A 22416-nucleotide genomic window follows, 5' to 3' on the forward strand; every position below is an offset into this window, starting at 1 on the left:
TTAGGAGGGGATCTGGTGTAGAAGTTTGATAGAATGGTCTACCCTAAATTGCTTAAGTGTGACAGTACATTGAGGTCTAACTTAGACCAGAACCCACCATTTTTAAACTGGTCTGTGTGTGCTGAACTTCAGCTGGCAAATTCATCAGAAGAAAAATAGTTTTTGTTCTTTTCCCTTTTTTGCCTTTTTGATTAGAAACACTTTTCTGGGTTATAGGATTTTTATGAGAGAATTTAACCCTGAAATACTGTCCTTAGGCAGACATGAATAGTAAGTCCGTCAACGCAGCCCTTAAATAACCCACATTCCACTCAAAGTGACTCATCATCAGTCCTTTTGTAGTTTTTTCAGGGCTCCTGTTTCTCCACAAAGGGAAATATGATTTGGTTTTGAAAAAAAATTCCAAAAAAAGGAGGGCATATAAAATGGATAAATATGCTTTCACATAATCCTTCTTTGTGAATATAATGATTATATTAGGTTAGCTATCACTCATCTTCCATTGCTAGTGGTAATAAATGTTGTTAATTAAAATTTTCTTTTTTCAAAAATAACTACTGAGTCAAATCCTTTTTTAGTGTAAATCAGTTTAATTTCACTAGCTTTAATGGATCTTCATTGATTTGCAGAAAATGAGACTTGTCTGAGAATCTAAATAAATACAGTTTAATTGGACAATTTTGTTCTTTTGTTGTTCATCTAATTTTTTTTCATTTTCTAGTGAAATAAACTTGTTTTTAAAGGTTTATAAAATGTACAAAGCAACCACAAAAATGAACCAGTACATTTGAAATGTTTATGAAGCAATTAAATGTTATAATTTGGTTCTGTTCATACAGCCATTCTTCTGACCAGAATTACATTGTAAAGATATATACATGACTTGTACATCAATAGTGTGGTTTTCTTGAGAGAATTAAAATTTAGATAAATTTTAGTAAAGTCATATGTGTGTTTTGCAATTCAGGGCCATTGAAATTAGCTTTGTCAATTGAAGCCAAAGCATGGAAAATGCTGCTCTGTCGTTACTTAAATGAGGAATACAAGAAGAAAATGACTGACATTATATCATTTATAACTGAATATTTAAAGAAATTATCTCGACCCATTCGTGACTTAGATGATGTCAGATTTGCAATGGAAGCTTTATCCAACATCCGTGATAAAGAAATACAAATAGATATGACTTTAGGACCTATTGAGGTAAGACCATTCTTTTCAGACTTTTTGTTTAAAACTTTACTTAAAATGGGATGTCTGTATCCCATCCCCTGGCCAAATGTGTCCTGCTCATGGGGGTCCCAGGTTGGTCTTCCTGGAGACCCAACCTGCCTGCTCTATCTGGCACCCCTGGCAGTGGGTAAGGGGCAGACAGGCAGGGCTGGCCAGGTGGCGGGGCCAGGTCCAGTGGTGGTGACAACACTAACAGAGGCAACCGGAAGGAGCCACCACCACTGGGGCTGTTGGAAAGCAGAGTCTGGTTGCTATGCTACTCCAGCCCTGTACTAGAGGGTGGTGGGACTGGGTGCACTCACTGCAGTGTGGGCTGCCCCCCACACTGTGCCAGGCAGGGCTGAGGGACTCACTGTGGGACAAATAAAATCCCTTGGTAGGCTGGATCTGGCTCGTAGAACATATTTTGCCTATCTCTGGTATATATACTATGTACTATGTTTTTTCCTAAATAAATTAATCAATTTAAAGAATTGCAATTTTTGTTTATTTGTCCACCTTTTATGGAGAGAAAAAAGGTTAAATACTAATTTTTTTCTTCCAGAAAGGTTGTATATCAGCATATCAAAAAGATTTCAAATTGTGTCACCAGTTTTGGTACCTTCATATTAAATGGGGGCTAAGGGAGGTATGTAATGGAACTTAATACAGGGAAGACACAGAACTAATTATTTTTCAGGATCAAATTAAAACAAATTCTTGGAGCAGAAGCATAATTCCCCAGACTTTCCTATGTTGTTCATTCACATTGTTATAGGCATATAGGAAAAGGTAATTGATTGTATATTTTATTTTATTTTAGTAGTATAAATGTATCCTAGGTGCTTTGAGAGGAGTTTAAAGAAAAGGTTTTACACCAGAGGGTTTATAATCAGTAGATCTTGCAAACATTTATTCAATATATTTTATAAGTAAATAGTTTCATTGATATTAATGGGATTATTCATATGACTAAAGTCACTGCTAGGGTATGTGTACACAACACAATGCACACTACATGAGTGCAGTACTGTACAGAGGTCATTTCCAGGCTTGGTCAAACTGTGGAACAGCATACTGACCTCAGGCATAGACACACTGGCACCCAGGTCCCCATTCCCACCACAGCAGGAGCATAGATCTGCTTGGTATACAGGGGAGTTGAGACAGCTGAAGCAGGAGGGTGGGCAGTTAGAGCACGGAGCAGAAGATTAGGCTATTAGAGGTCACTCTCAACCTGTGCCAGAGCCAAGTGACTGTGGCATAGATTGTTTATAAAGGACTATAGTAGTATGGCAGTGGCAGCAGGAAAGATGTTTTTCTTCTCCTCTGCTATTGTATCTGCAAAGTATTGTCCACCAGAACTTTTCCAGATGGTGTATGGCTTGGTAAATCCTGATCGTTTCTGCCTGGAAATTGTCATCCACGGTCTTCTGTGATTATTTCAACACCTACTTTACAGAAATAATGTTTGTATAAAGTGTGGCTTGGGTACCACCAATTTAGCTATAGAGTGTATATTTTGACTTGGGAAGCTCAGCCTTGTCTGGACCAGTTTCATTTGTTGTGATTCACCAATGCAGAAGATGAGTTTGGGGAGATACAGGTGACCATTTGTGAACTGGATTGATCACAATCCTACCTTATAAAACCAGCCCCAGGCAGATTGGAGCCATTGCTTGTAAGCATGGTCAGTGCCTCATTTTGGGAGGGTGAGTGCTGGACATACTTAAGTTGCATTTTTCCATCCATTACTTGAGAAAATCTGTTTTGACATTGACTTTCTCATCCCTGTTTCCCCTTTTGGGGAAGGTGATTGTATGGGTGTCACTTGACAGCTCCAGATATATCTGGAGTCTTTTGGATACCTGGCTTTAGTTCATGATCTTTTCCTGAACATTGATAGGGGAAACAGTACCCTGTTGATCCTATTAATTCTTTCAGTGATCTGTTCTTACAGTTGACCATAAGGTGCTAATAACACAGTTTCATGATCTGGTGGGTATTTGCAGGACCACCCTTCCATGCTTTCCTAGCAGTAAGGTTTTGAGGGTGGTGATGGGCAAGTGCTTGTCCCATAGGGACCTTTCCTGTGGGGTGTCCCTGGGTTTCATCTTGTTACCCCTCCTATTCAATGTGTACCTGAGGCCACTGCGAGAGACTGTGTAGAGATTTGGACTGCTATCAGTGTGCTGATGACACCCAGTTCTATCTTTCCTATTTGTCTGGGCCTTCAAAGTAGCAGAGTGTGCAGTCTTAGAATAGCAGCTGTGGAGACACTTTTTTGACAAAAGATGTGAGAATGGGAACAGGCTCAGGTAGCTTCTTTTTTGTGGTTGATGCCTGTGAGAGAGATTCTAATGTGACTAATACCTCAAAGTGTGTTCCTGAGAGTTAAAGGGATGCATGGAAACCCCCTCCCCACCATGTTGTTAGAGGTATCTTAAGCTGCCCTGAATAAAAACAATCTTCAAAATGGCCACCAGACAGCTTACAAACTTCACATAGCCATTTATCTCAGGTTACCATAACTTTTTTCCTTCTGATAGGAAACTATAAAGTAATCTAATGATCCTATTTCCTCCTTTAAATAATTTATGTCCTATTTCTATAATGAGGGTAATAAAATCCACAGCGTTAAGAGAACCAAACTACTGGTAAGTAGAAAGAAGATCTATCGATAAACCATCCTCATCATAACAAAGTTATTTAATAAAATGCTCAATAAATCAGTGAATATATTGTAATAAAACTTGTTATAAATGGGGTAAGGGAACCTCTAAATGTGAAGTTTGGTGCAGATAATAACTCAGAGCTGGGAAGATTTCTTAAAATGTATAGTATATCCAAATAATTCAAAATATGAGTAATCTGCTTTGCCACAGTGGTGTTAAATAACACTGAATATGAAACCAGCCCATGTCTTGGGTTTCTAAGTTTCTTTCAGATCTGCTTATTAGAATACCCTCATTTGCTCTTGTCCTGATAAGTAACTGATCTGTTTTAATCCAAAAATTCTCATTTACAAAAAAATAACACAACTTAAATGTTGGACCTAGACTAATTTGACAGTATTCCTTTCATGTATTTCTTACAAATATGTTTGTATTCCTATAAATAAATTAGAAATACTGCATCTGTAAGTTTATGTTTTTGTTCTATAGGAAGCCTATACTATTTTAAACAGATTTGAAGTTGAGGTGACAAAAGAAGAATCAGAAGGAGTTGATACACTCAGATATTCTTTTAACAAATTACTGACCAAAGCTGTAAGTATCGGAAGCTGCATCCTTTTGTTTCTACTTATTAGGAGACAGTCTGAATCATGAGGCTCAGCTTAGAGAAAGGAAACATTGCACAAGCTGTACTTCTGAAAGTGTAGCCAATGTAGGAATTGTCCTCCTTTCTTTCAAAGGGGGTGATAGGTTTAAATTTTTCTAGTGCCTTTTTTAATTTTATTGCACTGTAGGTGTATATACGATGAATACGCCCCAGGCACCTGAGGTCACAGAAGTTTGGCCAGCAATGCCTGTTTGGTTTTATGCCATGTAATAAGAGCATAAAGACTAGTACAAAAATTAAGAACATTGCATTGGAAGGGGCCTCCCAGGCTACTGAGTCCAGTTATCTGTGCTCACAGACCACTTCTTATACAAAAGCGTCCATAAAATCATCCACTCCAATCTCTGCTAGGTAGCATATTCACAAAGCACCCCATAAAAAAACCTAACCCACAGGTAAAGAGTAAGGAGAGATCAGGGTGTGTCCACTGCCTTTTGTTCCCTCCCATTTGTCCACTGTTTGCCAGGTGCTTGGATGATCCTAGGAAGACCCATGTCCTTTGCTAGAGAGGAAGGCAAAAGACCATATAATCCTTGCAAATGTAACCTGGAGAAAAAAATCCTTTTGGACTACTAATCTTGTGATCAGTTTTATACTGAGCATGCGAGTAAGGCCTTTCAGCCACACATTTGAGAGTACCCCATACAAACTCTGGCCACTTGCTACAGCCAATTTCAAAAGCTTCAGTGTTGAGTGGAAACCAAAAAACAACCCAAAGCCTCAAAAGCTAGATAGAGCATTCATGGAAAGAGGAGGCATGTGGGACTGGTCAGCATGCAGTTGTCAAGCCACCTGTCCCCTCTCCAGCACCCTCCTCTGCAGTCCTCCCTTCTGCTCTCTCCTTCTTCTGTTTACCTAACTGCAGATGAACCAGGTATCTGTAGTGAGAGTAAGCACAGGTGGCTTGAGCTGTCTACAAGGCACAGATTTGCAGTCTGCAGCAGGTGGTCAAGTTGCAAGCTCTGGCCCACTGGGACAAAAGGTTGCTAACCCTGATTTATGGGGATTCCAAATACAGGCAACCCCAGCTTGAGCGCTATAGTGAAACCGCAGTATTTAAAATACATACCCAGTTTCACTTAGTGCTCAGAGCATTTCATTATAATGCTCAGTGCAGAAGTGGTGGCAGCAGCAAGTTCAGAGGTGAGTGACAGCCAGTGGGGGCCCACGGTGGGGCAGCAGGGTGGGATTTGCTCCTGCACGTGGTAATGGAGTCGGCAGTGAGAAAGCAGGGGGTGGGGGGTGGGGCATGACCAGGGAGCCTGGGCTGGTGCCCAGTGCCCAAGGTGGGGCAACAGAAGCCCGTGGCTGGCATGCAGGTGGGGAGGAGTGGCAGTGGCAGCAAGAAGGGGCAGGTGGGCAGGGGGTGTGAGCATGGGGTCCAAGCTAGAGGGGCGGCAGAAGTACGGGGCCCAGGGTGGTAGGACATGTGTGTTGTCCGCTGCTCTAGGCCACAGTGGGGCTGAGCCTGCGGAGCCTCCCTGGCCCCCAGGCTGCAGCCCCACTGCCCCTGGCCTGCAGCCCATGCCCTGTTCCAGTTGCACACTCACTCGCAGGGCATGAAAACTGTCCTGAGCCTAAAGCAATCTGGCAGTGGCATATAGTTCCAGTGTTGGGTGTCCTGGAGGGTGCCCCCGCTGGGTGGAGCGGGGTGCAGGTTCTGGTTGGCGGGTGGGCCCACTGCTTTCCACATGCTGACGAGAGCCTCGCTGTGTAGGGTCTGGGCCAGCAAGTTGTTCAGAACCAATTATATTTATTTACATTAAATCCTATGAGGAACTGGGTTTCAATTAACGCTGTTTTGCTTAGCACTCTGTTTTTCCAGAACCAATTAAGAGTGCTAAGCAGGGGTTGCCTGTACTTAAATCTACTTATCGCAATCTCTGATTATTGTTCTGTGAACACCCCTATTCTATCCTGTCATCCTGTTCATAAACTTGTCTAGCTCCATATTGAAGCAATTCATGTTACCTGCCCTTACTATCTTGTTTGGAAAATAATTCTAAAACTTAACACTGTGACCATTAAAAGCCCTTTTCTAAATTCTAGTCTAATTAGTTTGTGATAAGTTTGTAACCATTTGTAACTTGTACGATACATTTCTTTCAAGTTTAATACCTATTCTCCCTTCCTGATATATACTCTATGGATAAATTTATACAGAGTAATCATATTCTCTCTCAACCTTCATTTTGCAGAACTAAACGAGTCAAATTCTTTTAGTCTCACTTTGCAATATATGTTCTCCATTCTCTGAGCATCTAAGCAGCCATTCTTTTTATCTACTGCAGTTTAAATTCTTCTTTTTGAATATTGGTGACCAGAAATATACATCGTATTCTAAATGAAGCATTTCTAATAGCTTATACAGGGTACCTAGTACTACTTTGTAATGAGTTATACCTCACCTAATACATCTGAGAATGCAATAACTCTTTCTTGTGGCTGCATCCACTGGTGGCTCATAATATTCCTATGATTGACTAGTACATACAGGTCTCTCTCTGCCTCTCTTGTCTCCAGTCTGTGAGCTCCTATCTTACAGTGAAAGGTTTTGGAGTTATTTCTTAGGAGCACAGCACAGGGGAGGCAAAATACTGCTTGTGGGCCAGATTCGGCTCATGGAGGAGCTTTGTCCAGCTCACAGTGGGTCCCTTGGTCCTGCCTGGTCCAAGCGCCATCAGGTGGTGGCACATCCTGCTGCCCCCTGGGCTCGCAGCGGGGCTGGGGTGGCTCCACAGCAGGATTGCCTTTCTAGGCAGACCAGGCAGTGACAGCTTCTTTCATCTGCTGCTGCCACTGGCCCCAGCCCCATGGTACCAGTGGGGACTCGTGCCACAGTCCTGACCAGGCACGCCCCACATCTTCTCCAGAATCTCTGGCTAATGCAGTAACAGGACCAGCTAGGCAGAAACTGTTGCTCAGCACAGGGAAAAAATGGCCCTTTCTCCTTGCTGCAGCCCAGTACTCGCTGCTACAGCCTCTCGTAGCCTGTGAGGGGCTGCCCTGTGGCTCTGCCACCTTCACCACCACCTCCTACTCCTTGACCTTTGCCACTGAAAGTCCCTCCCCTCCCCCCAAAAGTACTCCATTTGGGAAGGTGGGGGTTGCAGTTTTAGAAGTGGAAAAAAATACAAATTACATTACTAAAAATCAAACATCCACAATAATATATTTTAATTTTATTTTTTAAAAAGTCCTTATTTGTGTGTATTTGCATCATTTATATAGAAGTGATTGTATACTAGCTCAAAATGAAGTCTTAATCTTTTATATTATGGGGTGTGTGGAGGGGTGTGGGAGGGTATGGTGAGTGGGTAATGAGGTTTGTGGGGGACTGTGTGTGGGGTGTGGGGGTATATGTGGATGTGGGTAGGTCAGTATGGGAGGTTTGTGGGGATGTGTGGGTGTGTGGAGGGGGATGTGTGCATAGCAGTGAGCAGGACTCCCGCCAAAGGTATGTGGGTGTGTGTGAAGGAGTGCATGTGGGGAAGGGTGTTGGGTTTGTGGGGTAAAGGGGGAAGGGTGTGGGTGGGTGCAGTGTTTATGGGTTGTCTGATTGTGTGTGGGGATGGGTGTGGTTGTGGAGTTTGTGGGGGAGGGTTTGTGGGTATAGTGGGGTGTGCATGGGAGCCTCCCCTGCACCTGCCTCTGCCCCACAACAGCCCAGAGCCCATGCGCTCTACAGTGCCTTGCTACCATTGCCAACAGCATGCAGCCTAAGTCCTGCTCCACACCTGCTCTGGACTTATCCTGGCAGGAGCAGACCAGCCAAAACTTCTGCTCTGCACCACCTGCCCATGGCAGCCTCTTGCTGCTGCTGGGCCCTTCTTGCTGCAGCCACCTGTGACCAGGCTGCTCTGCATCTCCACTGCTGCTGTCACTGCCATGTCCAAGCTGCCCAGTGGTATAGTGGTGGCAGTGCAGAGAAGCCAAAGGGCAGCCTGGACATGGGCTCTGCGTGGCTGCATCAAGAAGGGCATGACAGTGGTGAGGGGGAGGGGGCCACTTTCCCCCCACATTGAGCAGCTGTTTCTGCCTGGCTGGTGCCACTGCTGTTTCTCAGCTTGGGCAGGCGAGTCCAGGGCGGGGCGGGGCGGGGCGGGGCAGGGTGGAGTGGCACTTTGTGTGCGGGTCCCCACTGGTACCGTGGTACTGGGGCCAGTGGTGGTGGCAACCAGAAGGAGCCACTGCTGAGTTGCCCCAGCCTCACTGTGTGCCTAGGGGGCAACAGGATGCACCATGGTCAGGGGGTGCCTGGGCTAGTCAGGACTGGGACCCACTGTGGGTCATACAAAGCCCCTCCACACTGGATCTGGCCCATGGGATCTATTTTGTCCATCCCTGCTCTAGCCTGGGGGCGTCAGTAGAGGGCTGCCTCTAGTCCCCACAGAACTTAAAAGGGTTTGCAAGCCAGATAGGCTCATTGACAGGCTTCAGAGACTTTTAAAGTTCCCAGCTCTTGAACAGCCTGACAGCCAGCTGAAGCCAGTCTTGGGAGCCTTTTAAAGTTGCCAGTGCTTTAATGTGCTACTGGTGTTAAGTCTGGCATGTTTACCATTTGTTGCAGAAAACTTGCATATATTCTGCAACAAATGTGACATCTGGAGGGAACAAGAGGTACATTACATCTCTAGAAACCCCAGTTACTGTAAAAGGGAGGGTGTTTGTTTTCTCTTCCTTCTTTGAATACATTAGAGTAAAACTTGCACTTTTTGCTATTTTGTTGCCACATTAACTTTCATTCAAGAAGCTGAAATCACAGCATCATGTAAGACAATAAAGTTTTGAAGATTTTATAAAACCTTCTTTATGTTTGATGCTCTAAATAAAATATTCTTTTGCTTAGGGCTTCTGTAGTTTTGATGATATATAAATAGATGCATCTCTCTGTATTATTAGTTTTGAATACATTTGTTTAATATACTTTTAAATAATAGATTCTCTTTTATACTTTAGGTCAGTGTTCAAGATGAGTTGGTTCAAGTTCAGCCCAAATTTAAGAGTAGCCTACTGGAATCAGTTGCAGTTTTTCGTGAGGATGTGTCCAGCTTTGAAACATCATATGAAATGGTAATTAAGTTGACAAGTTACCTACTGAGCTTTCGGCTTGTTTTGTCAGTATACGTGACTGGCACCTGTTCAGTGCCACCAGTTTGATCCACTAATTTGCCTCTGTGAATGCTTGAGGGCATGTCATTAAAAAGTCTTTCTGTCATGGTTTTGGGGCAAGCTAAACTTCTCATTCCCCTCAAGTTCACCCCTCAGGTGACTGTTCTTCAGTGTCCACTTTAATAGTGAAAACATCCAGTCTTACCACTCTGAATTGGATCTCTGATGATGAGTTTTAGTCTGCCTATTTTCAATTACATTAATCAAATAGACCAAATTAGTTTGGTACTGCAAACTTCTTTCTACAGGACTTTAAGATGGGAAAACTGATTAAAGGGTCTCACAAAGAGTTTTTTAAAACGACCATTATTTAACCATTATTCATTTTTTCCAAGGATACAAAATATGCAGAGGAAAGTTATCAAACAAAAAATTACCATCATATGTATTTCTCTTAAAGTACACCTTCATCTTCCCAGATAGGCAAGTGCCACCCTGCCCTGCCTTCTGCCTTGCAGGCTTTAGTAAAGCTTTATTAGCTCAGTTACCTTTATCTCAGGGTTGGGTTAAATGGTGCAGTAGGTATTGTCAGTTTGATGACAGTGCTTTCTTTCCCTGTTTACACTAATTTCTATAAGGTTTTCTTTCTTACACTAATCTGTTTAAGGCAGAAGATAGATTAGGGTGACACCTCAGAGATTAACTTGGTTGAAAGGCATGAACTTTCATAGACAACAACCTGCTTTGCCAGATGTTATGAAAGGACAGAAAGAAAAGGTTTTATATGGAAAGGAAAGGGACATGGGGAAAGAGCACTGCTAAGCAAGGTAAACAGTGGGTTGATGGGATCAATTGAGATGCATGAGGAAGCTAACATTCTTTTAAAGGTCTATTCTAAAGTTGACCTAAAAAAATAAACTTTTCTAGCCTTAAGATTGCCAGGCTGGAGTTATTTACTGCTTAATATCTTTCCCATTATTTCACCAAGGATCCATATTAATTTTAGCAGCACAGTATTCCTTTCATTGTTTCAGTTTCTGTTGCTTTCCCTCTTACAGCCTCCTTTGATTTAGCTCTTTGTATTCAAGCATGAAAATATAAAACTGGTAAGGCAAAGTGCATATACTTACAAATATACCTAACTACCAATTTTCCACACCTTCCTTGTTATGAGAAGACAAAGTTAGAAGTAGAACAGATTTGCCACCTGCCATTTTCTGCATTTGCAATTACCAAGCAATTATTGTCTGAACAAATTTCAGCCTAGAAACCATGTGTTATCTTTGGGGGAGTATCTTCCAAAGGAACATGGAATGTTTCAGAATGACAGTTGTAAATTCTCTTTAATCATATAATTGTCTCTGACATGCATGCAAAGCTAATGGATACTACAGTTATGTGAAATTATCTTGATTTTTCAGAAGCTGAAGATATAGCCTTTTTTGGTGAAAAACCTGTCTTTAATAACCAACTCACTTTTTTGAATATCACTGGGAGTGGAATTTTCAAAAGTACCTAAGGGGCTTGGGAGCCTAATTTCTATTAATATCCACTTAAAAGCTTTTGAAATGTTTCTCACAAAGAGACTTAAAAGAGTTCTATGAGTGTATTGCTTTTCGAGATGGACACTACGTACTCTGTTTTTCCAGTCTTCTTCGTATTAACTAATTTTTTTTTTTTAGCGAGAGGATCTGAGAGAATTTATAGCACTAGATTCCTTCTTGTTAGATTCATGTCTAATGCTTTTACAGTGCTAATGGGCACTGCTTTTTAATAAGTGATTTAAAGGTCTATGCATCATTAGTGTGTGTAACAGGGCCCTAACTGAGACCCTGTTACTAGAGGGATGTGGACAGCTGAAGACAATTACAACTCGGGGGGAGGAGGTGGGCCCTGCCCACGGAGAACCAATGAGGCCTGGACCCAAAGGATAAGAGGGAGGGAAGGCAAAGGAGAAATTGCCTTTGGGCACCACAGAGAAAGAGAGAGAGAAGAGCTGCGAGAGAGACCCTCCAGAGAGAAGGATCTGGAAGAGGGACCCTGACGCAGGATCAGAGGGAGCAGAAGGATCCTGGAACACAGCCCTCATCTTGGTTTACCTTGAGTCCACGGGAACGGCGGTGAGCACGGGGAAAAGCGGAGCTGCACCACGGGCTGGAGCCACAGCCAGCATTAAGGATCAGGGAGGCTACATCGAGCTGAAGGGGCAGCGGGAGGGATGACCCCTACCCAGATCCCTGAAGAGTCTGGGTGAATCCAGGACCCTGAGGGGAGAGAGACGCCAAGGACCGAGAGGGCAAGCCCTGACCATGGGAGAGCTGCAGAGCCTTCACGCCAGCTCTGCCAGAGAAAGACACAGGTAGTGGCTATAACAAGCCACTAATAGGACAATTAATGGTGGGAAGCTTCCAGTGGGAGCAGAACAAAGGAAAACTTTTCTTTTCAGTTTCTTCCTTTGATTAAGATAAGCGGGCTAGGACCCAGACAAGACTGGACCCTGAGGAGGCAGGGATCCGGCACCCTGCACCCGCAGAGAAAGGGGTTGGAAACAAGAGACCCCTAGCACATGGCGGACCCCAATCCAGGAAAGACATGGCAAGGGAATGCTAACGAGCCACTAATGAGATAATTAGTGGCAGATACCAGGACTTTGTGCGGTACTTCCCTATTGGATTAGTGGATCAGGACCAGCCAGGACGCCTGGAGGATCCCCGAGATCGGTCTGTCAGACTGCTTCCTCCTCCAAAGGGGGTTCCTGTAAATAATAGAAAGAAAAGAGATGAATAAAAGCACCTGCATTATACCCGATCCAGCGTGGTACTTCCTGCGGGTACTCCCTCAAATAACAACCCCTTCTTCCTTATTTCTATTAAGATCCAAGTCGTGCCAGGCGAGAATCAAGAGGCTTGGGGGGTAGTCTGCGCGGACACGCTGACGGTGTGAAAATAAAATTATGGAGCAAATATAGCTGAATAAGTAGCTGGTATATAATCTACGAATAGCTGGTATATAATCTATTTTCTTCGCTTACATTCCTCAAGTGGTACTGTGTTAGCACTGTTTAAAGGCAATTAAAAAAATCTCAATATAGGAATTTTAGTGCATATTGGGTATTGTACTAAGTGATCACAAGTACAAATTAAAAATAAAGGAGAAGTTATTAAAAGTAGCTCTTTGGGCATGATTGCTTTGTTCTTGAAAGAGGAAAATTATGAAGAACAAGGTATACTGTCAACTAATGGGTGATGCTTGAGGGAATTCTTTGGCATTGTCCTTCAGTGGGGATGAAGACAGGGACAGAGAGGTTTCCATTATTTTCCTGTTTTGGTTCTTTTGAATTTAATCTTTTTTTTTTGCTGGGGTTTGGTGGGGGGGGAAGAAGGTTTATGCGTTTTAGATGCCATCCCCTCCTGTGTAAGAGAGGAGGACATAGGTTTGAGAGGGACATGTCGGGGTGGAAAGAAGGATCTCTCTTGGGTGTGAGAAAAGGCAGTGGGAGTGGGTGGGTATGATGTTGGGAAGTGGAAAGAGGTTTTGTGTAATTGGTGTGAATGGGAGTTGGGAAGTGCAGTTAAGATGGGTCAGAAGGTTTGCTTTCCTGGGCAGTAAGCAGGAAAGCATGAGTTCATGGGGTGCAGTGGAGCTTAAAGTTTAGGGTGTCAATTGGGGATTCTGCTGCCCTTTCTTATCTTGTGGGTTTTTATTGTGTTTATTGTAACCTGCTCACAGCCTTTCTGTGTATGGTGGGATATAAATCAAAAGATAATAGTGATACTGCTACTACTCTTCTTACTGTTACTTATCACTACTACAACTACAGTGTTTGATAAGATGGACATTTGTGTCCATTTTAAATAAAATAATTTCCCTGTCCCTGTCCTCTTTTGCCATTAGTAGGATCCATGGACATTTCAACAGTTCATATGTGGCTTTTTTTTGTACCATGACAGCTTAAGTAATTTTTGTATGTGTTTATGAATAATAGGTATACACTTTGCTGTAGTTCACTGGAAGGGTTAATATTTATTGTTGATTACAATCTGTATATTTTAGGAAGGACCTATGGTTCCAAATATACCACCTCAAGAAGCTAGCAATAGACTGCAGTTATACCAGGTAACAAAAATGTTAGTTTTCAAATGTTGAACTGAGATTCATTGTTGTGAATCAAAACCAATTTAGAAATGATTGATTATTGTTACTAGAATTAAAGGTATCAAAGGACATCTCTTACATCACTCTGTTTATTAGTGGTAAAATCTTATGGACAGAGAAGGGGGTTTTCTTTATGTAGAAGGATTGATTTCTGAAGCAAAGATACCTAATGAACGTATAACTTTGCTTAATTTGTTTTAGTCATAAACAGGGGATTTATATCTGTGTACGTCCCATAGTCTTAGTGTTCTTTTTTTCTTCATTTCTACATACTTGTCTCTCAGCTCAATATTTTTTATTTAACGTTACCTTTATGGTCCTAGAACCAAGATACTGATTCTGTCCAAATCAGCTTGAATAAGTAATTTTGAAACTAATTTTCTTTGAGAAACCGGACCTTCTTTGCTGTTTTTTATGTACTATAGTCATTTGCCTCTGAAAAGTGAAGACAAGGTGAATGTAAAATCCTGCTAAATCCAAGGAACAGTGATTTGCATTGTCTGTGCAGTTGTAAATTACTATAAAAGTATAGGTCTCCTCAAATTATCACTTTGCTAAAATTCAGGTATATGCCAGCTACTACAGTTTACTGCATTAATTTTTTTGATTTCTTGTTCTGTCAATGCAGTAAAAAGTTTAAAATAGCAGATGAAGCTCAACTGCTACAGTAATAGTTATGTTACATATTATCTGTTTGCTATGGTTGTTTATGCCCTAAGGTTGTAATATTTCATAATAATGTTTATTTGGTTGTCTAGGGTCTCTCTTCAGCTTATTTTATAGCTTGGTATATAGGGCAAGGAAGGCAGGGAAGGCACCTAGCTCTAGCACATGAAGCTTCCCTCCCTCCTGTGTGAATGCAGTGGCTCCACAAATGCTGTTCTCAAACTGGTGGTAAATGCGGGAGACGGCCTATTACATGCCCCAGTGCCAGGGGGCACTATCTGAGGCTCTTACCTTCCCTGCATCACAGCCCATGCCTCGCAGATGGCATCCATGTGATGTTCTTAACCCATACCACAACTGGTGCTCCACGGTCTTATGAGGACTCTCACTCTCCACCCTGGAGCAGCAGGTCATTGTGCTCAACTATAGGTCTTACTTTTGACCAACACTTGGCCTCCTAGGAGTAGAGGACTTACCAGGGTCAGGACTTGCCCCTCATGTTCTGGCTGAGCCCCCTACTTGGCCTCTGGTCCAGCTACAGCCTCAGGCATCCAAAGATCTGCCTTGGCCTACTTCCCTCTACTGAGATTCCTATTACACCCGGGCTAGGGCCTCACACCATGCCCCACCCTGGGATCTTTGCATCATCTTCCCAATCAACTATTCACGGGGCTGGCCCTTGCACTGCTCTTCAGGCTTACTCCCGGTTTGGCCCTACTCAGAGCACCCCTGGGACTGCCCTTCAGGTCTACTTCTGATTCAGTCCTACTCAGCTCCCCTCATGCACAGTCCTTCAGGCCTACTCCCATTCAACCCAACTCTGTATGGGGCCACACAACTCCGCCCTCTTCCCTTGGGCTTTACTACACCACCCCCTTCCCTGGGGCCTCAGGGTCAACCACCCCCATAGTACTCTGTTTACCATACCTGGCCCCACAACACTCAGTCCCTGTGGTCTTACGCCCCCCTCATGGGCTCAGGTGGCCACAGCCATGCCTGGCCCCACTCCTGCTTCCAAAGCCCATCCAAAGATGGGGGCAGGGGTTAAGGCACCCCTACTCACTTTTCACCAGAGAAGCAACTGGCCTGGCATTTCCTGGGAATTCCCACACCACCAGAAGCCTCACCAGTCCACCCTTCCCTGGCAGGGTGCAGTTTTAGGTCATGCCCAGGGTCAGGAGCCTCCAGCTCCTACCTGCTAGATGTTCCATGCAGCTCAACCAGGTGATGTTTCTATCTGGGCCAGCAGCAGCAAACTGCTGTGTTTATATAGACAGCCAGTGTTCTAAAATGGCTGCCACAATCAAGCACCTGCTGACTGCTTGACTCAGCCCTTAAAGTGGCAGGCACTGCAAGTGCCCTGCCATATTATAATTAGAGAATTTTCATGATGATAAAATCTATATTTTCACAGCATTAAAAAATAATTAATCTTAAGCATTAATCTGAATTTTTTTAGGCTAATTTTGATGAACTCTGGAGAAAATTTGTCACTTATTCATCTGGTGAACAGCTGTTTGGATTGCCTGTCACAGACTATGAAGTTTTACATAAAATAAGGTAATTGCTAGAAAATAGACCAATCTACAAGAACATATCGTCTGCTTACAGACGTAAAAAAAAAACAGGCTCTACTAGAAGAAGCTGTGTGTTAGTTTTATGCAGTTCCACATAGTCTGTATAGATCGGGCACTTCAGTGGAGCTTTTTGGTGCTTTAATCTAATAGCTTATTCAATCAGCTATTAGATAAAAGTGCCAAAAAGCCCCACTGAGGCACCCAATCTATACAGACATTGGGCAAGCCAGGTCCAACTAATGTGATGCCTTTTCTGGGCATGCTGTGGGCTTGGTGCAGGGCCACGTGAAATTTAAAGTAAAGCACCACTTTCATTTTTTTCAATGTCTGTAAGCAGCCATTAAGTGTATTAAAAAGTTTTTGTATAGGAATGAATAGAAAAGAGGTACATGAACAAAATTATGAGACATTTTTGTCAGAATGTATGTAAAATAAAAGAATTTTGGAAACCTTAACAGAGAGAATGGACTGGGAGAGATGAACAAAGAATAGTTATGGGCTTGAACCAAAATAGAATTGGATCTGCAGCATCAAGATTGATTGGATTCTATTGGTCACCAGACTTTGTGAAAGAATTAGATTGTAGAATGGCATGGACTAGAGTAAGGAAATTCTGTTTCAGCTGGGAGAAGAATGACCAGGGACTAGTAAGAACTGTAAAGACAAAAGCATTTTAAGGATCTGGAGAAATGATATAGCTGCAAAGATGGGTAAACCACCACTAGTGCTCCAAAAAATTTCTGTATTTCTGTAATCATTGATCAGTATTCAAGATCTCTCTGCCTGGCTGGTTCACATAAGTGTTCATGTAGTTACTGAATTTATTCAATAAGATGAGGTTTCCCCCTGGATGCCATGTCATCAACCAAGCAGAAGATGTTGGCTGTATCCAGGAGGCTTGGTGGCTGTTAGCTCTACTAAGTGGCTCTGCATGGACGGTATAATGATGACATGCTCCAGCATGAGCATCTATCAGGTCAGCTGCAGACACACATGTTAAATGTCCCTAAGTCTTCAGCGAGACATGCGCAGATCAACAGTGAGGACATGACACAACTCCTGGGTCTGTTGGCTTTTGTGAGAGAGCTCGGGATATATTGCAAGGTGCAGGAACAGATACTGACATACTTGCAACTGGCAAGAGAGGGGACGCTTGAGGTCTGTTCTTTAGAAGCCTCCGAGCAGGCAGGGAGGGAGGTGTTACTGTGAGCAGGAATTCCTGGAGGGGGTGGGGCACTTGGTTGCTTTTGGCAATCTCTGGCAGCCTAGGGAGCCTGAAAATACACACCTTGTTTTGGGAAGGCAGAATTAGAAAAAGCTATTTTGCCAGGCTAGGAACAGACTTCACACATAAACCCATGTAAGTGATCAGAAATTGGTTTAAACCTGTAACAGAACATAAGTTCAGTGCACATACACCAGTTTCAAAATGTCTGAAACTGGTTTAAGATATACCTGGTTGAATGTAGTATTGGACTTAACTGATTTGGGTCAAACTGGTTTATGTAATGTCAGTCCCAGACCCATTCCTGGTTTAAGTTAAACCAGAGCCCCCCAGCATCCAAGATGCTTTGTAGTGCTGGGCTGGGCTGGACTGGGCTAGGCTAGGCTAGGTTCCAAAGAACAGGCTGGCCCCACCTTTCTTCTCCTTAGCCAGAGCTCTTGGGGAGATTGCAGGCACAGCAGGGTCTGCCTGGCTTCCCTCACTGCTTGCTGCTCAAGCAGAGATTCCCCCCTCCCTCCCATCTCCCACAACATAAACCCCATCCCCACAGATCCTAAGGAGGTGGTTTGCCTGTTAATACTGAGAGGTGTCTGTGTGTGTGTCTCCAATTTGACTGGGACAGGGCAAAGGCAGGCAGAATACTTTCCACTTTGGGCTTTTTGGAGCTAATGAGCAGGTCAGCTGGTAATGTCCTTCTGTGGAAAAAGCTATTTAAGAAGAGCTTCAACTAATGAGGCTTTTGTTTTGCTGGTGGGCTGATCAATACTGTGGTTTTATCAGCCCCCCTGCTGGTTTGCAGCCCTGTCAGGTTTGTGGACAGGGAGAGGGAGATTGAAAAGTTCAGTATCATCAACACATGCATGCACCACACACCCCCCACCTTTGCTTCACAGTGCTAGCCTGGGGCTAAGGTCTGACAACACTGCTGCCCCTTGAGCAGTGAGTGGGGGAAAAGCCTGAGATGGTGCAGGCAGGGTAGAGGTTTATACCTCTCCCTAATCAGAGTGTCCTTCTGGGGCTTGGCCACACCCCTGCTCAGCTTAGCATTATGGAACAGAAGGGAAGACTGCATCCCCCCCGTGCCCTCCCCCCCGGCTTCTAGCCTGAGCCACGGAATATATGTACCTGCATTTCTGAAATGAAAAGGGAATGTCTATCCACCTCCAAATTGGTTCAAGTTTTTCAGGTTAGAGTAACCTGAAAAGATTGAATCAATTCAGGCTCAGGCTTTTTGAATGTCTTTCCCTAGCCCCTAGACCATGATCTAGACCCTGGCTTAAACCTGGCTTTTTCATGATGACCCTGTGAAGAGCATCCTAGGATGTGTGCACATGTAGTCCTTGACTGTGGGCCATCACCAGAGAAGATGGTCTGTCTGCACAGTGCCTGCCCCAAGTGCTGAATGCTTGTACAGTGCTCTACTAGTAGGGTTCCAACCATGGAAACAAAAATGCTGTTCCCACTGGTTAATTTGAATGTTTGAATGTACCCTCTATTTCCTTTTTGACATTTGTACAGTATTATATTGTCTTGCATTTACACATGCCTTTACATTTAAAAGATTTAAGGCAAGGTCTTTTGTTTTTATTTAGGATTCTATCTACTTTAAAATATTTTGGTATGATGCCAGTAAATACTAAATAGCTACCTACTTTTTTTGAATAATCCCTCTGGATTTTTTTTGATTACTGTTGTCTGAGTTTCATCTAATTTATAGAAATTCCTTTGGCATTGAGACATCCAGACAGTGTTCTAAGAATAGTGCAGACCCCACTATATTGAGAAAACAATTAGTTTGCTGGTCCATGTCATATTTTTACAAAGGCAGCCCAAAATTCATTAGAAATTTACTTTTATAATCCTGAAATGATATGTCAAACTTACTGTCCTGTTAATTGTGTCTGTTATAACCTTCTAAGCATTCTGTTCTTAATTTATTCTATAAGATATATTTGCTGTCAGGTAATGTGTTTGATAGTTCTGGTCATCTTCCAGTTCTCCCCCAATTCTGTTATTTGATTAAAGCTTATTGAAGTTTGCCTTTCTGGACAAATCAATGAAACATTCTTCCTACTTCCTAAACCATTGCAGGAAGGGGACATTGACACATACATAGCCCCCTCCCTAAAATATGGGCAGTACAGATCCTATTAAAGTAATTTTTTTTACCCTTAGGGTTTCATTTTAAATGTTAATTTTAGTAATCATCTTATAATTATGAATAGACATTGTAACACTATTTTAATAGCTAGTTGTAAGGATTGATATCATTGTTATCTTTCAGGAAGGAGCTAGGATTGCTTCAGAAGCTTTATGGCTTATATGATACCGTAATGAACAATATTAGTGGATATTATGAGATACTTTGGACAGATGTAGACATTGAAAAAATTAATGCTGAACTTCTGGATTTTCAAAACAGGTGCTTTGTAATGTGGACCTTTTAGAAGGATATAATTAAGTATAACTAATGTTAATGTTATTAAGAATAATTCATTATAAAACAACTTAATATATTGGAATAAGTAAATTTTGTTAATAATATTAGTAGTGTGTAATTTATTAAAATAAGATCATTGGCCTCTTTAAGGAGAGTTGGATTCTATCTCCGTCTGTGGTAATCAGCTGCTTCCAACTGAGGCTGTGACAGTAGGGATCTACTGAAAGACTGGGCACGACTACATGTGCAATTAATGCAATTGAATATTCTGCAGCTCAGTTTGAGCTGGAGTAAACTAATCCTGAGATGTCACCATCTACACATGTGTTTAAGCAAAATAATTTATTGCGGTGTAGGATAGTACCTGTGTCCGACAGGACTATCCTACTCTCAAGTAAATTAATCTATCTACTGTGCACTAATTGCAGCACACGTGTGGATAGTAACACTTTACTGCTGATTAAATTAATTTAATACTAGACCAATACTCTACTCTTAGTAGTGTGCTATTAGTTTAGATGCGCCCACTGAAGAGTATCTAGTCCTTATATAGACTAATACTACATGTTACAAAAGTTGTGCAAGGCACTCCAGACTATATGTGTATTCAATACCTTGGCACAGAAAGCAGTTTTGGTCACATTAGTTTGCCACTTCCCAAATGATAATAATTTAGGTATGTTGTTTCAAATTCCAGGGTTAATGCAGCTCATGATATCAGTTCAGCTAAAGGTCTACAGCAGACTGATATCTGTAGTAAGGGAACCTGCACATTGGTTTAACAATGTTGTATATAAAATATCTCTGAATCTCTTAAAATTTTTATACACTATTCTTAAAATATATAGGTCATCTAAAGCAAATTAATAAACACTGGTCATCTTTTACAGCATGTGATCCTGGTAAAGAATTATTTGGTTCTATTATAAAGTGGAAAGATTAAAATATATTTCTGACACTTAAGTTATAATTTGGTCACAAGAGGGCCTTTTAATCTTTTTAGTTAAACTTTGAGTGTTTTAGTAATTAGTATTAGGACAGGAAATATAGTTTGGAGGATAAAACCAAGGTGTTTTGTAGGATAGGGTAGTTTTTTTCTGCTGCACAACTACTTTCCTTATCCAACAGTCCTGAGTTAATGTCTTCTACCTGTGGAATTTGAACTAAGCCTCATCCTTCAGTTCCATATACTTCCCTGGTTGATGATCATGTTTGTAGTTAGTTTGTTCTGATGATTGTATTTATATTGATTATTGTATTGTATTGTATTGATTATAACTTTATTTTATTTTTTTAAATTGGCTCCTGGGTATTTTTTTTCTCAGATGAGCGGTTTCAGTCGCTTCCTTCTGAGATTCCTTTCCCCTAGTCTACATCTGAGAAAATGGCAGAATGGTCCTGCAAACACCAGACTAAATCTAAACCTTGTCTCCATAAGAGGCAACTTCTAAGATGAATTGTTTCATGCCTTTTCATAGCCAACTCTCTTCAGTACTTTCAGGACACAGGACTCAGATATGTCAGGATACCTGTTCTCCCAGGAATTGTGGCTACAATACAGAAAAATCTGAAAAGATGCTTATAAGCAGTTCTGGGGAAGTTGACTAAGGTCAAGGGTAAAAATCACCCAGTGCCAGGACTAAGTCCAGCTATGGAACTGGATTGGAGGAGTTATCCACCTGAAAGGCGAAAAAAATTCTGAGAAACTGCAAGAGGTCTCCAGTTCTTTGAGGAAAGGAACAGAGTTAATATATAGCTCTCTTTTGTCCTACTGTGAGGTATGGAGGTCTCAAGATGTTCAGAGATGCCTTCAGGCAGTGCCATGAACTCCAAAAATGAAGGCCTGTCAGTGGATTTTTCCTTTTCTTTGTTCCTATCATGATCTTTTTTAGTCTCAGGTCCATATCTTGTATGCTTCTAGGAGATAGCATGCCTTTTTTCTTTGGATCTACTCTGTGGACACATTTGCCACTCTCATTCTTGTTTACATAGACCTGTTTCTAGTGATGGAAGAAAACTTGGGATTCATACCAGTTCTTTCTTTTTTGTCTTTCATCCTCTCTCTCTTGGGCCTCCTGTACACATAACAGGTGCAGTGAACCTGTTAATTGCACTGTTACCTTAAGACCAACTACATGTGTAAAGTACTTTTCACATGATAAAAGGCTTCAACCAGCTATAAAGTTAGACCTCAAATATATGTACTAACTTTATAGCTGGTTGCTATTGAACATTAATCTGCATGGGTAGCAGGGTCTCTTCTGCAGCTGGGAGCTTGTCAGCTGACAGGGCTCCCAGCCATAGGGGTGCACGATACTCAGTGTGAAACCCTCAGATTCTGTGGATCATGCTGCCTCAATCACCAGGGCCAAGAGATTTCACAACGGAGGTTGCAGCTACCATGATCCCTCAGGCCCAGGAATACATGAGGCACCCCTGCAGCTGGGAGCCCCACAAATGAGGCTCCCAACCATGGGAGCTTACTTCTTGCTGGTGCAGTGGGAGTCCAGGATCAGGCTCCTTCTGCACTGGCATTAAGGCATGATGGGATCTGATGCACAGTCCCACAATTAAGCCTCCTGTTATGTATGTGTGGCATGGCAGGAGGCACAATTGTATGGATTGTGCCTTAGGATCCCATCACACTTTTACCTCCACATATAGAGGGGGCCTTGTTTTCTTTCATA

At 42.4% G+C, this 22416-nt stretch overlaps 1 protein-coding gene across 1 annotated transcript in view; it reads left to right on the forward strand.

Moving 5' to 3' along the window:
- DNAH8 (dynein axonemal heavy chain 8) overlaps positions 1-22416 on the forward strand; it is a 329691-nt gene that overhangs the window by 103226 nt on the left and 204049 nt on the right. Inside the window, exons 29-34 of the mRNA XM_090046651.1 lie at positions 968-1203; positions 4377-4481; positions 9514-9627; positions 13720-13782; positions 15947-16047; positions 19574-19711. Of these exons, the coding sequence (XP_089902777.1) occupies positions 968-1203; positions 4377-4481; positions 9514-9627; positions 13720-13782; positions 15947-16047; positions 19574-19711 (757 nt within the window). The remainder of the gene's footprint in view (positions 1-967; positions 1204-4376; positions 4482-9513; positions 9628-13719; positions 13783-15946; positions 16048-19573; positions 19712-22416) is intronic.

This window comes from Crocodylus siamensis, chromosome 1 (genome assembly GCF_052110815.1).
Source record: "Crocodylus siamensis isolate JL-2025a chromosome 1, ASM5211081v1, whole genome shotgun sequence".
NCBI classification, from domain to species: domain Eukaryota; kingdom Metazoa; phylum Chordata; order Crocodylia; family Crocodylidae; genus Crocodylus; species Crocodylus siamensis.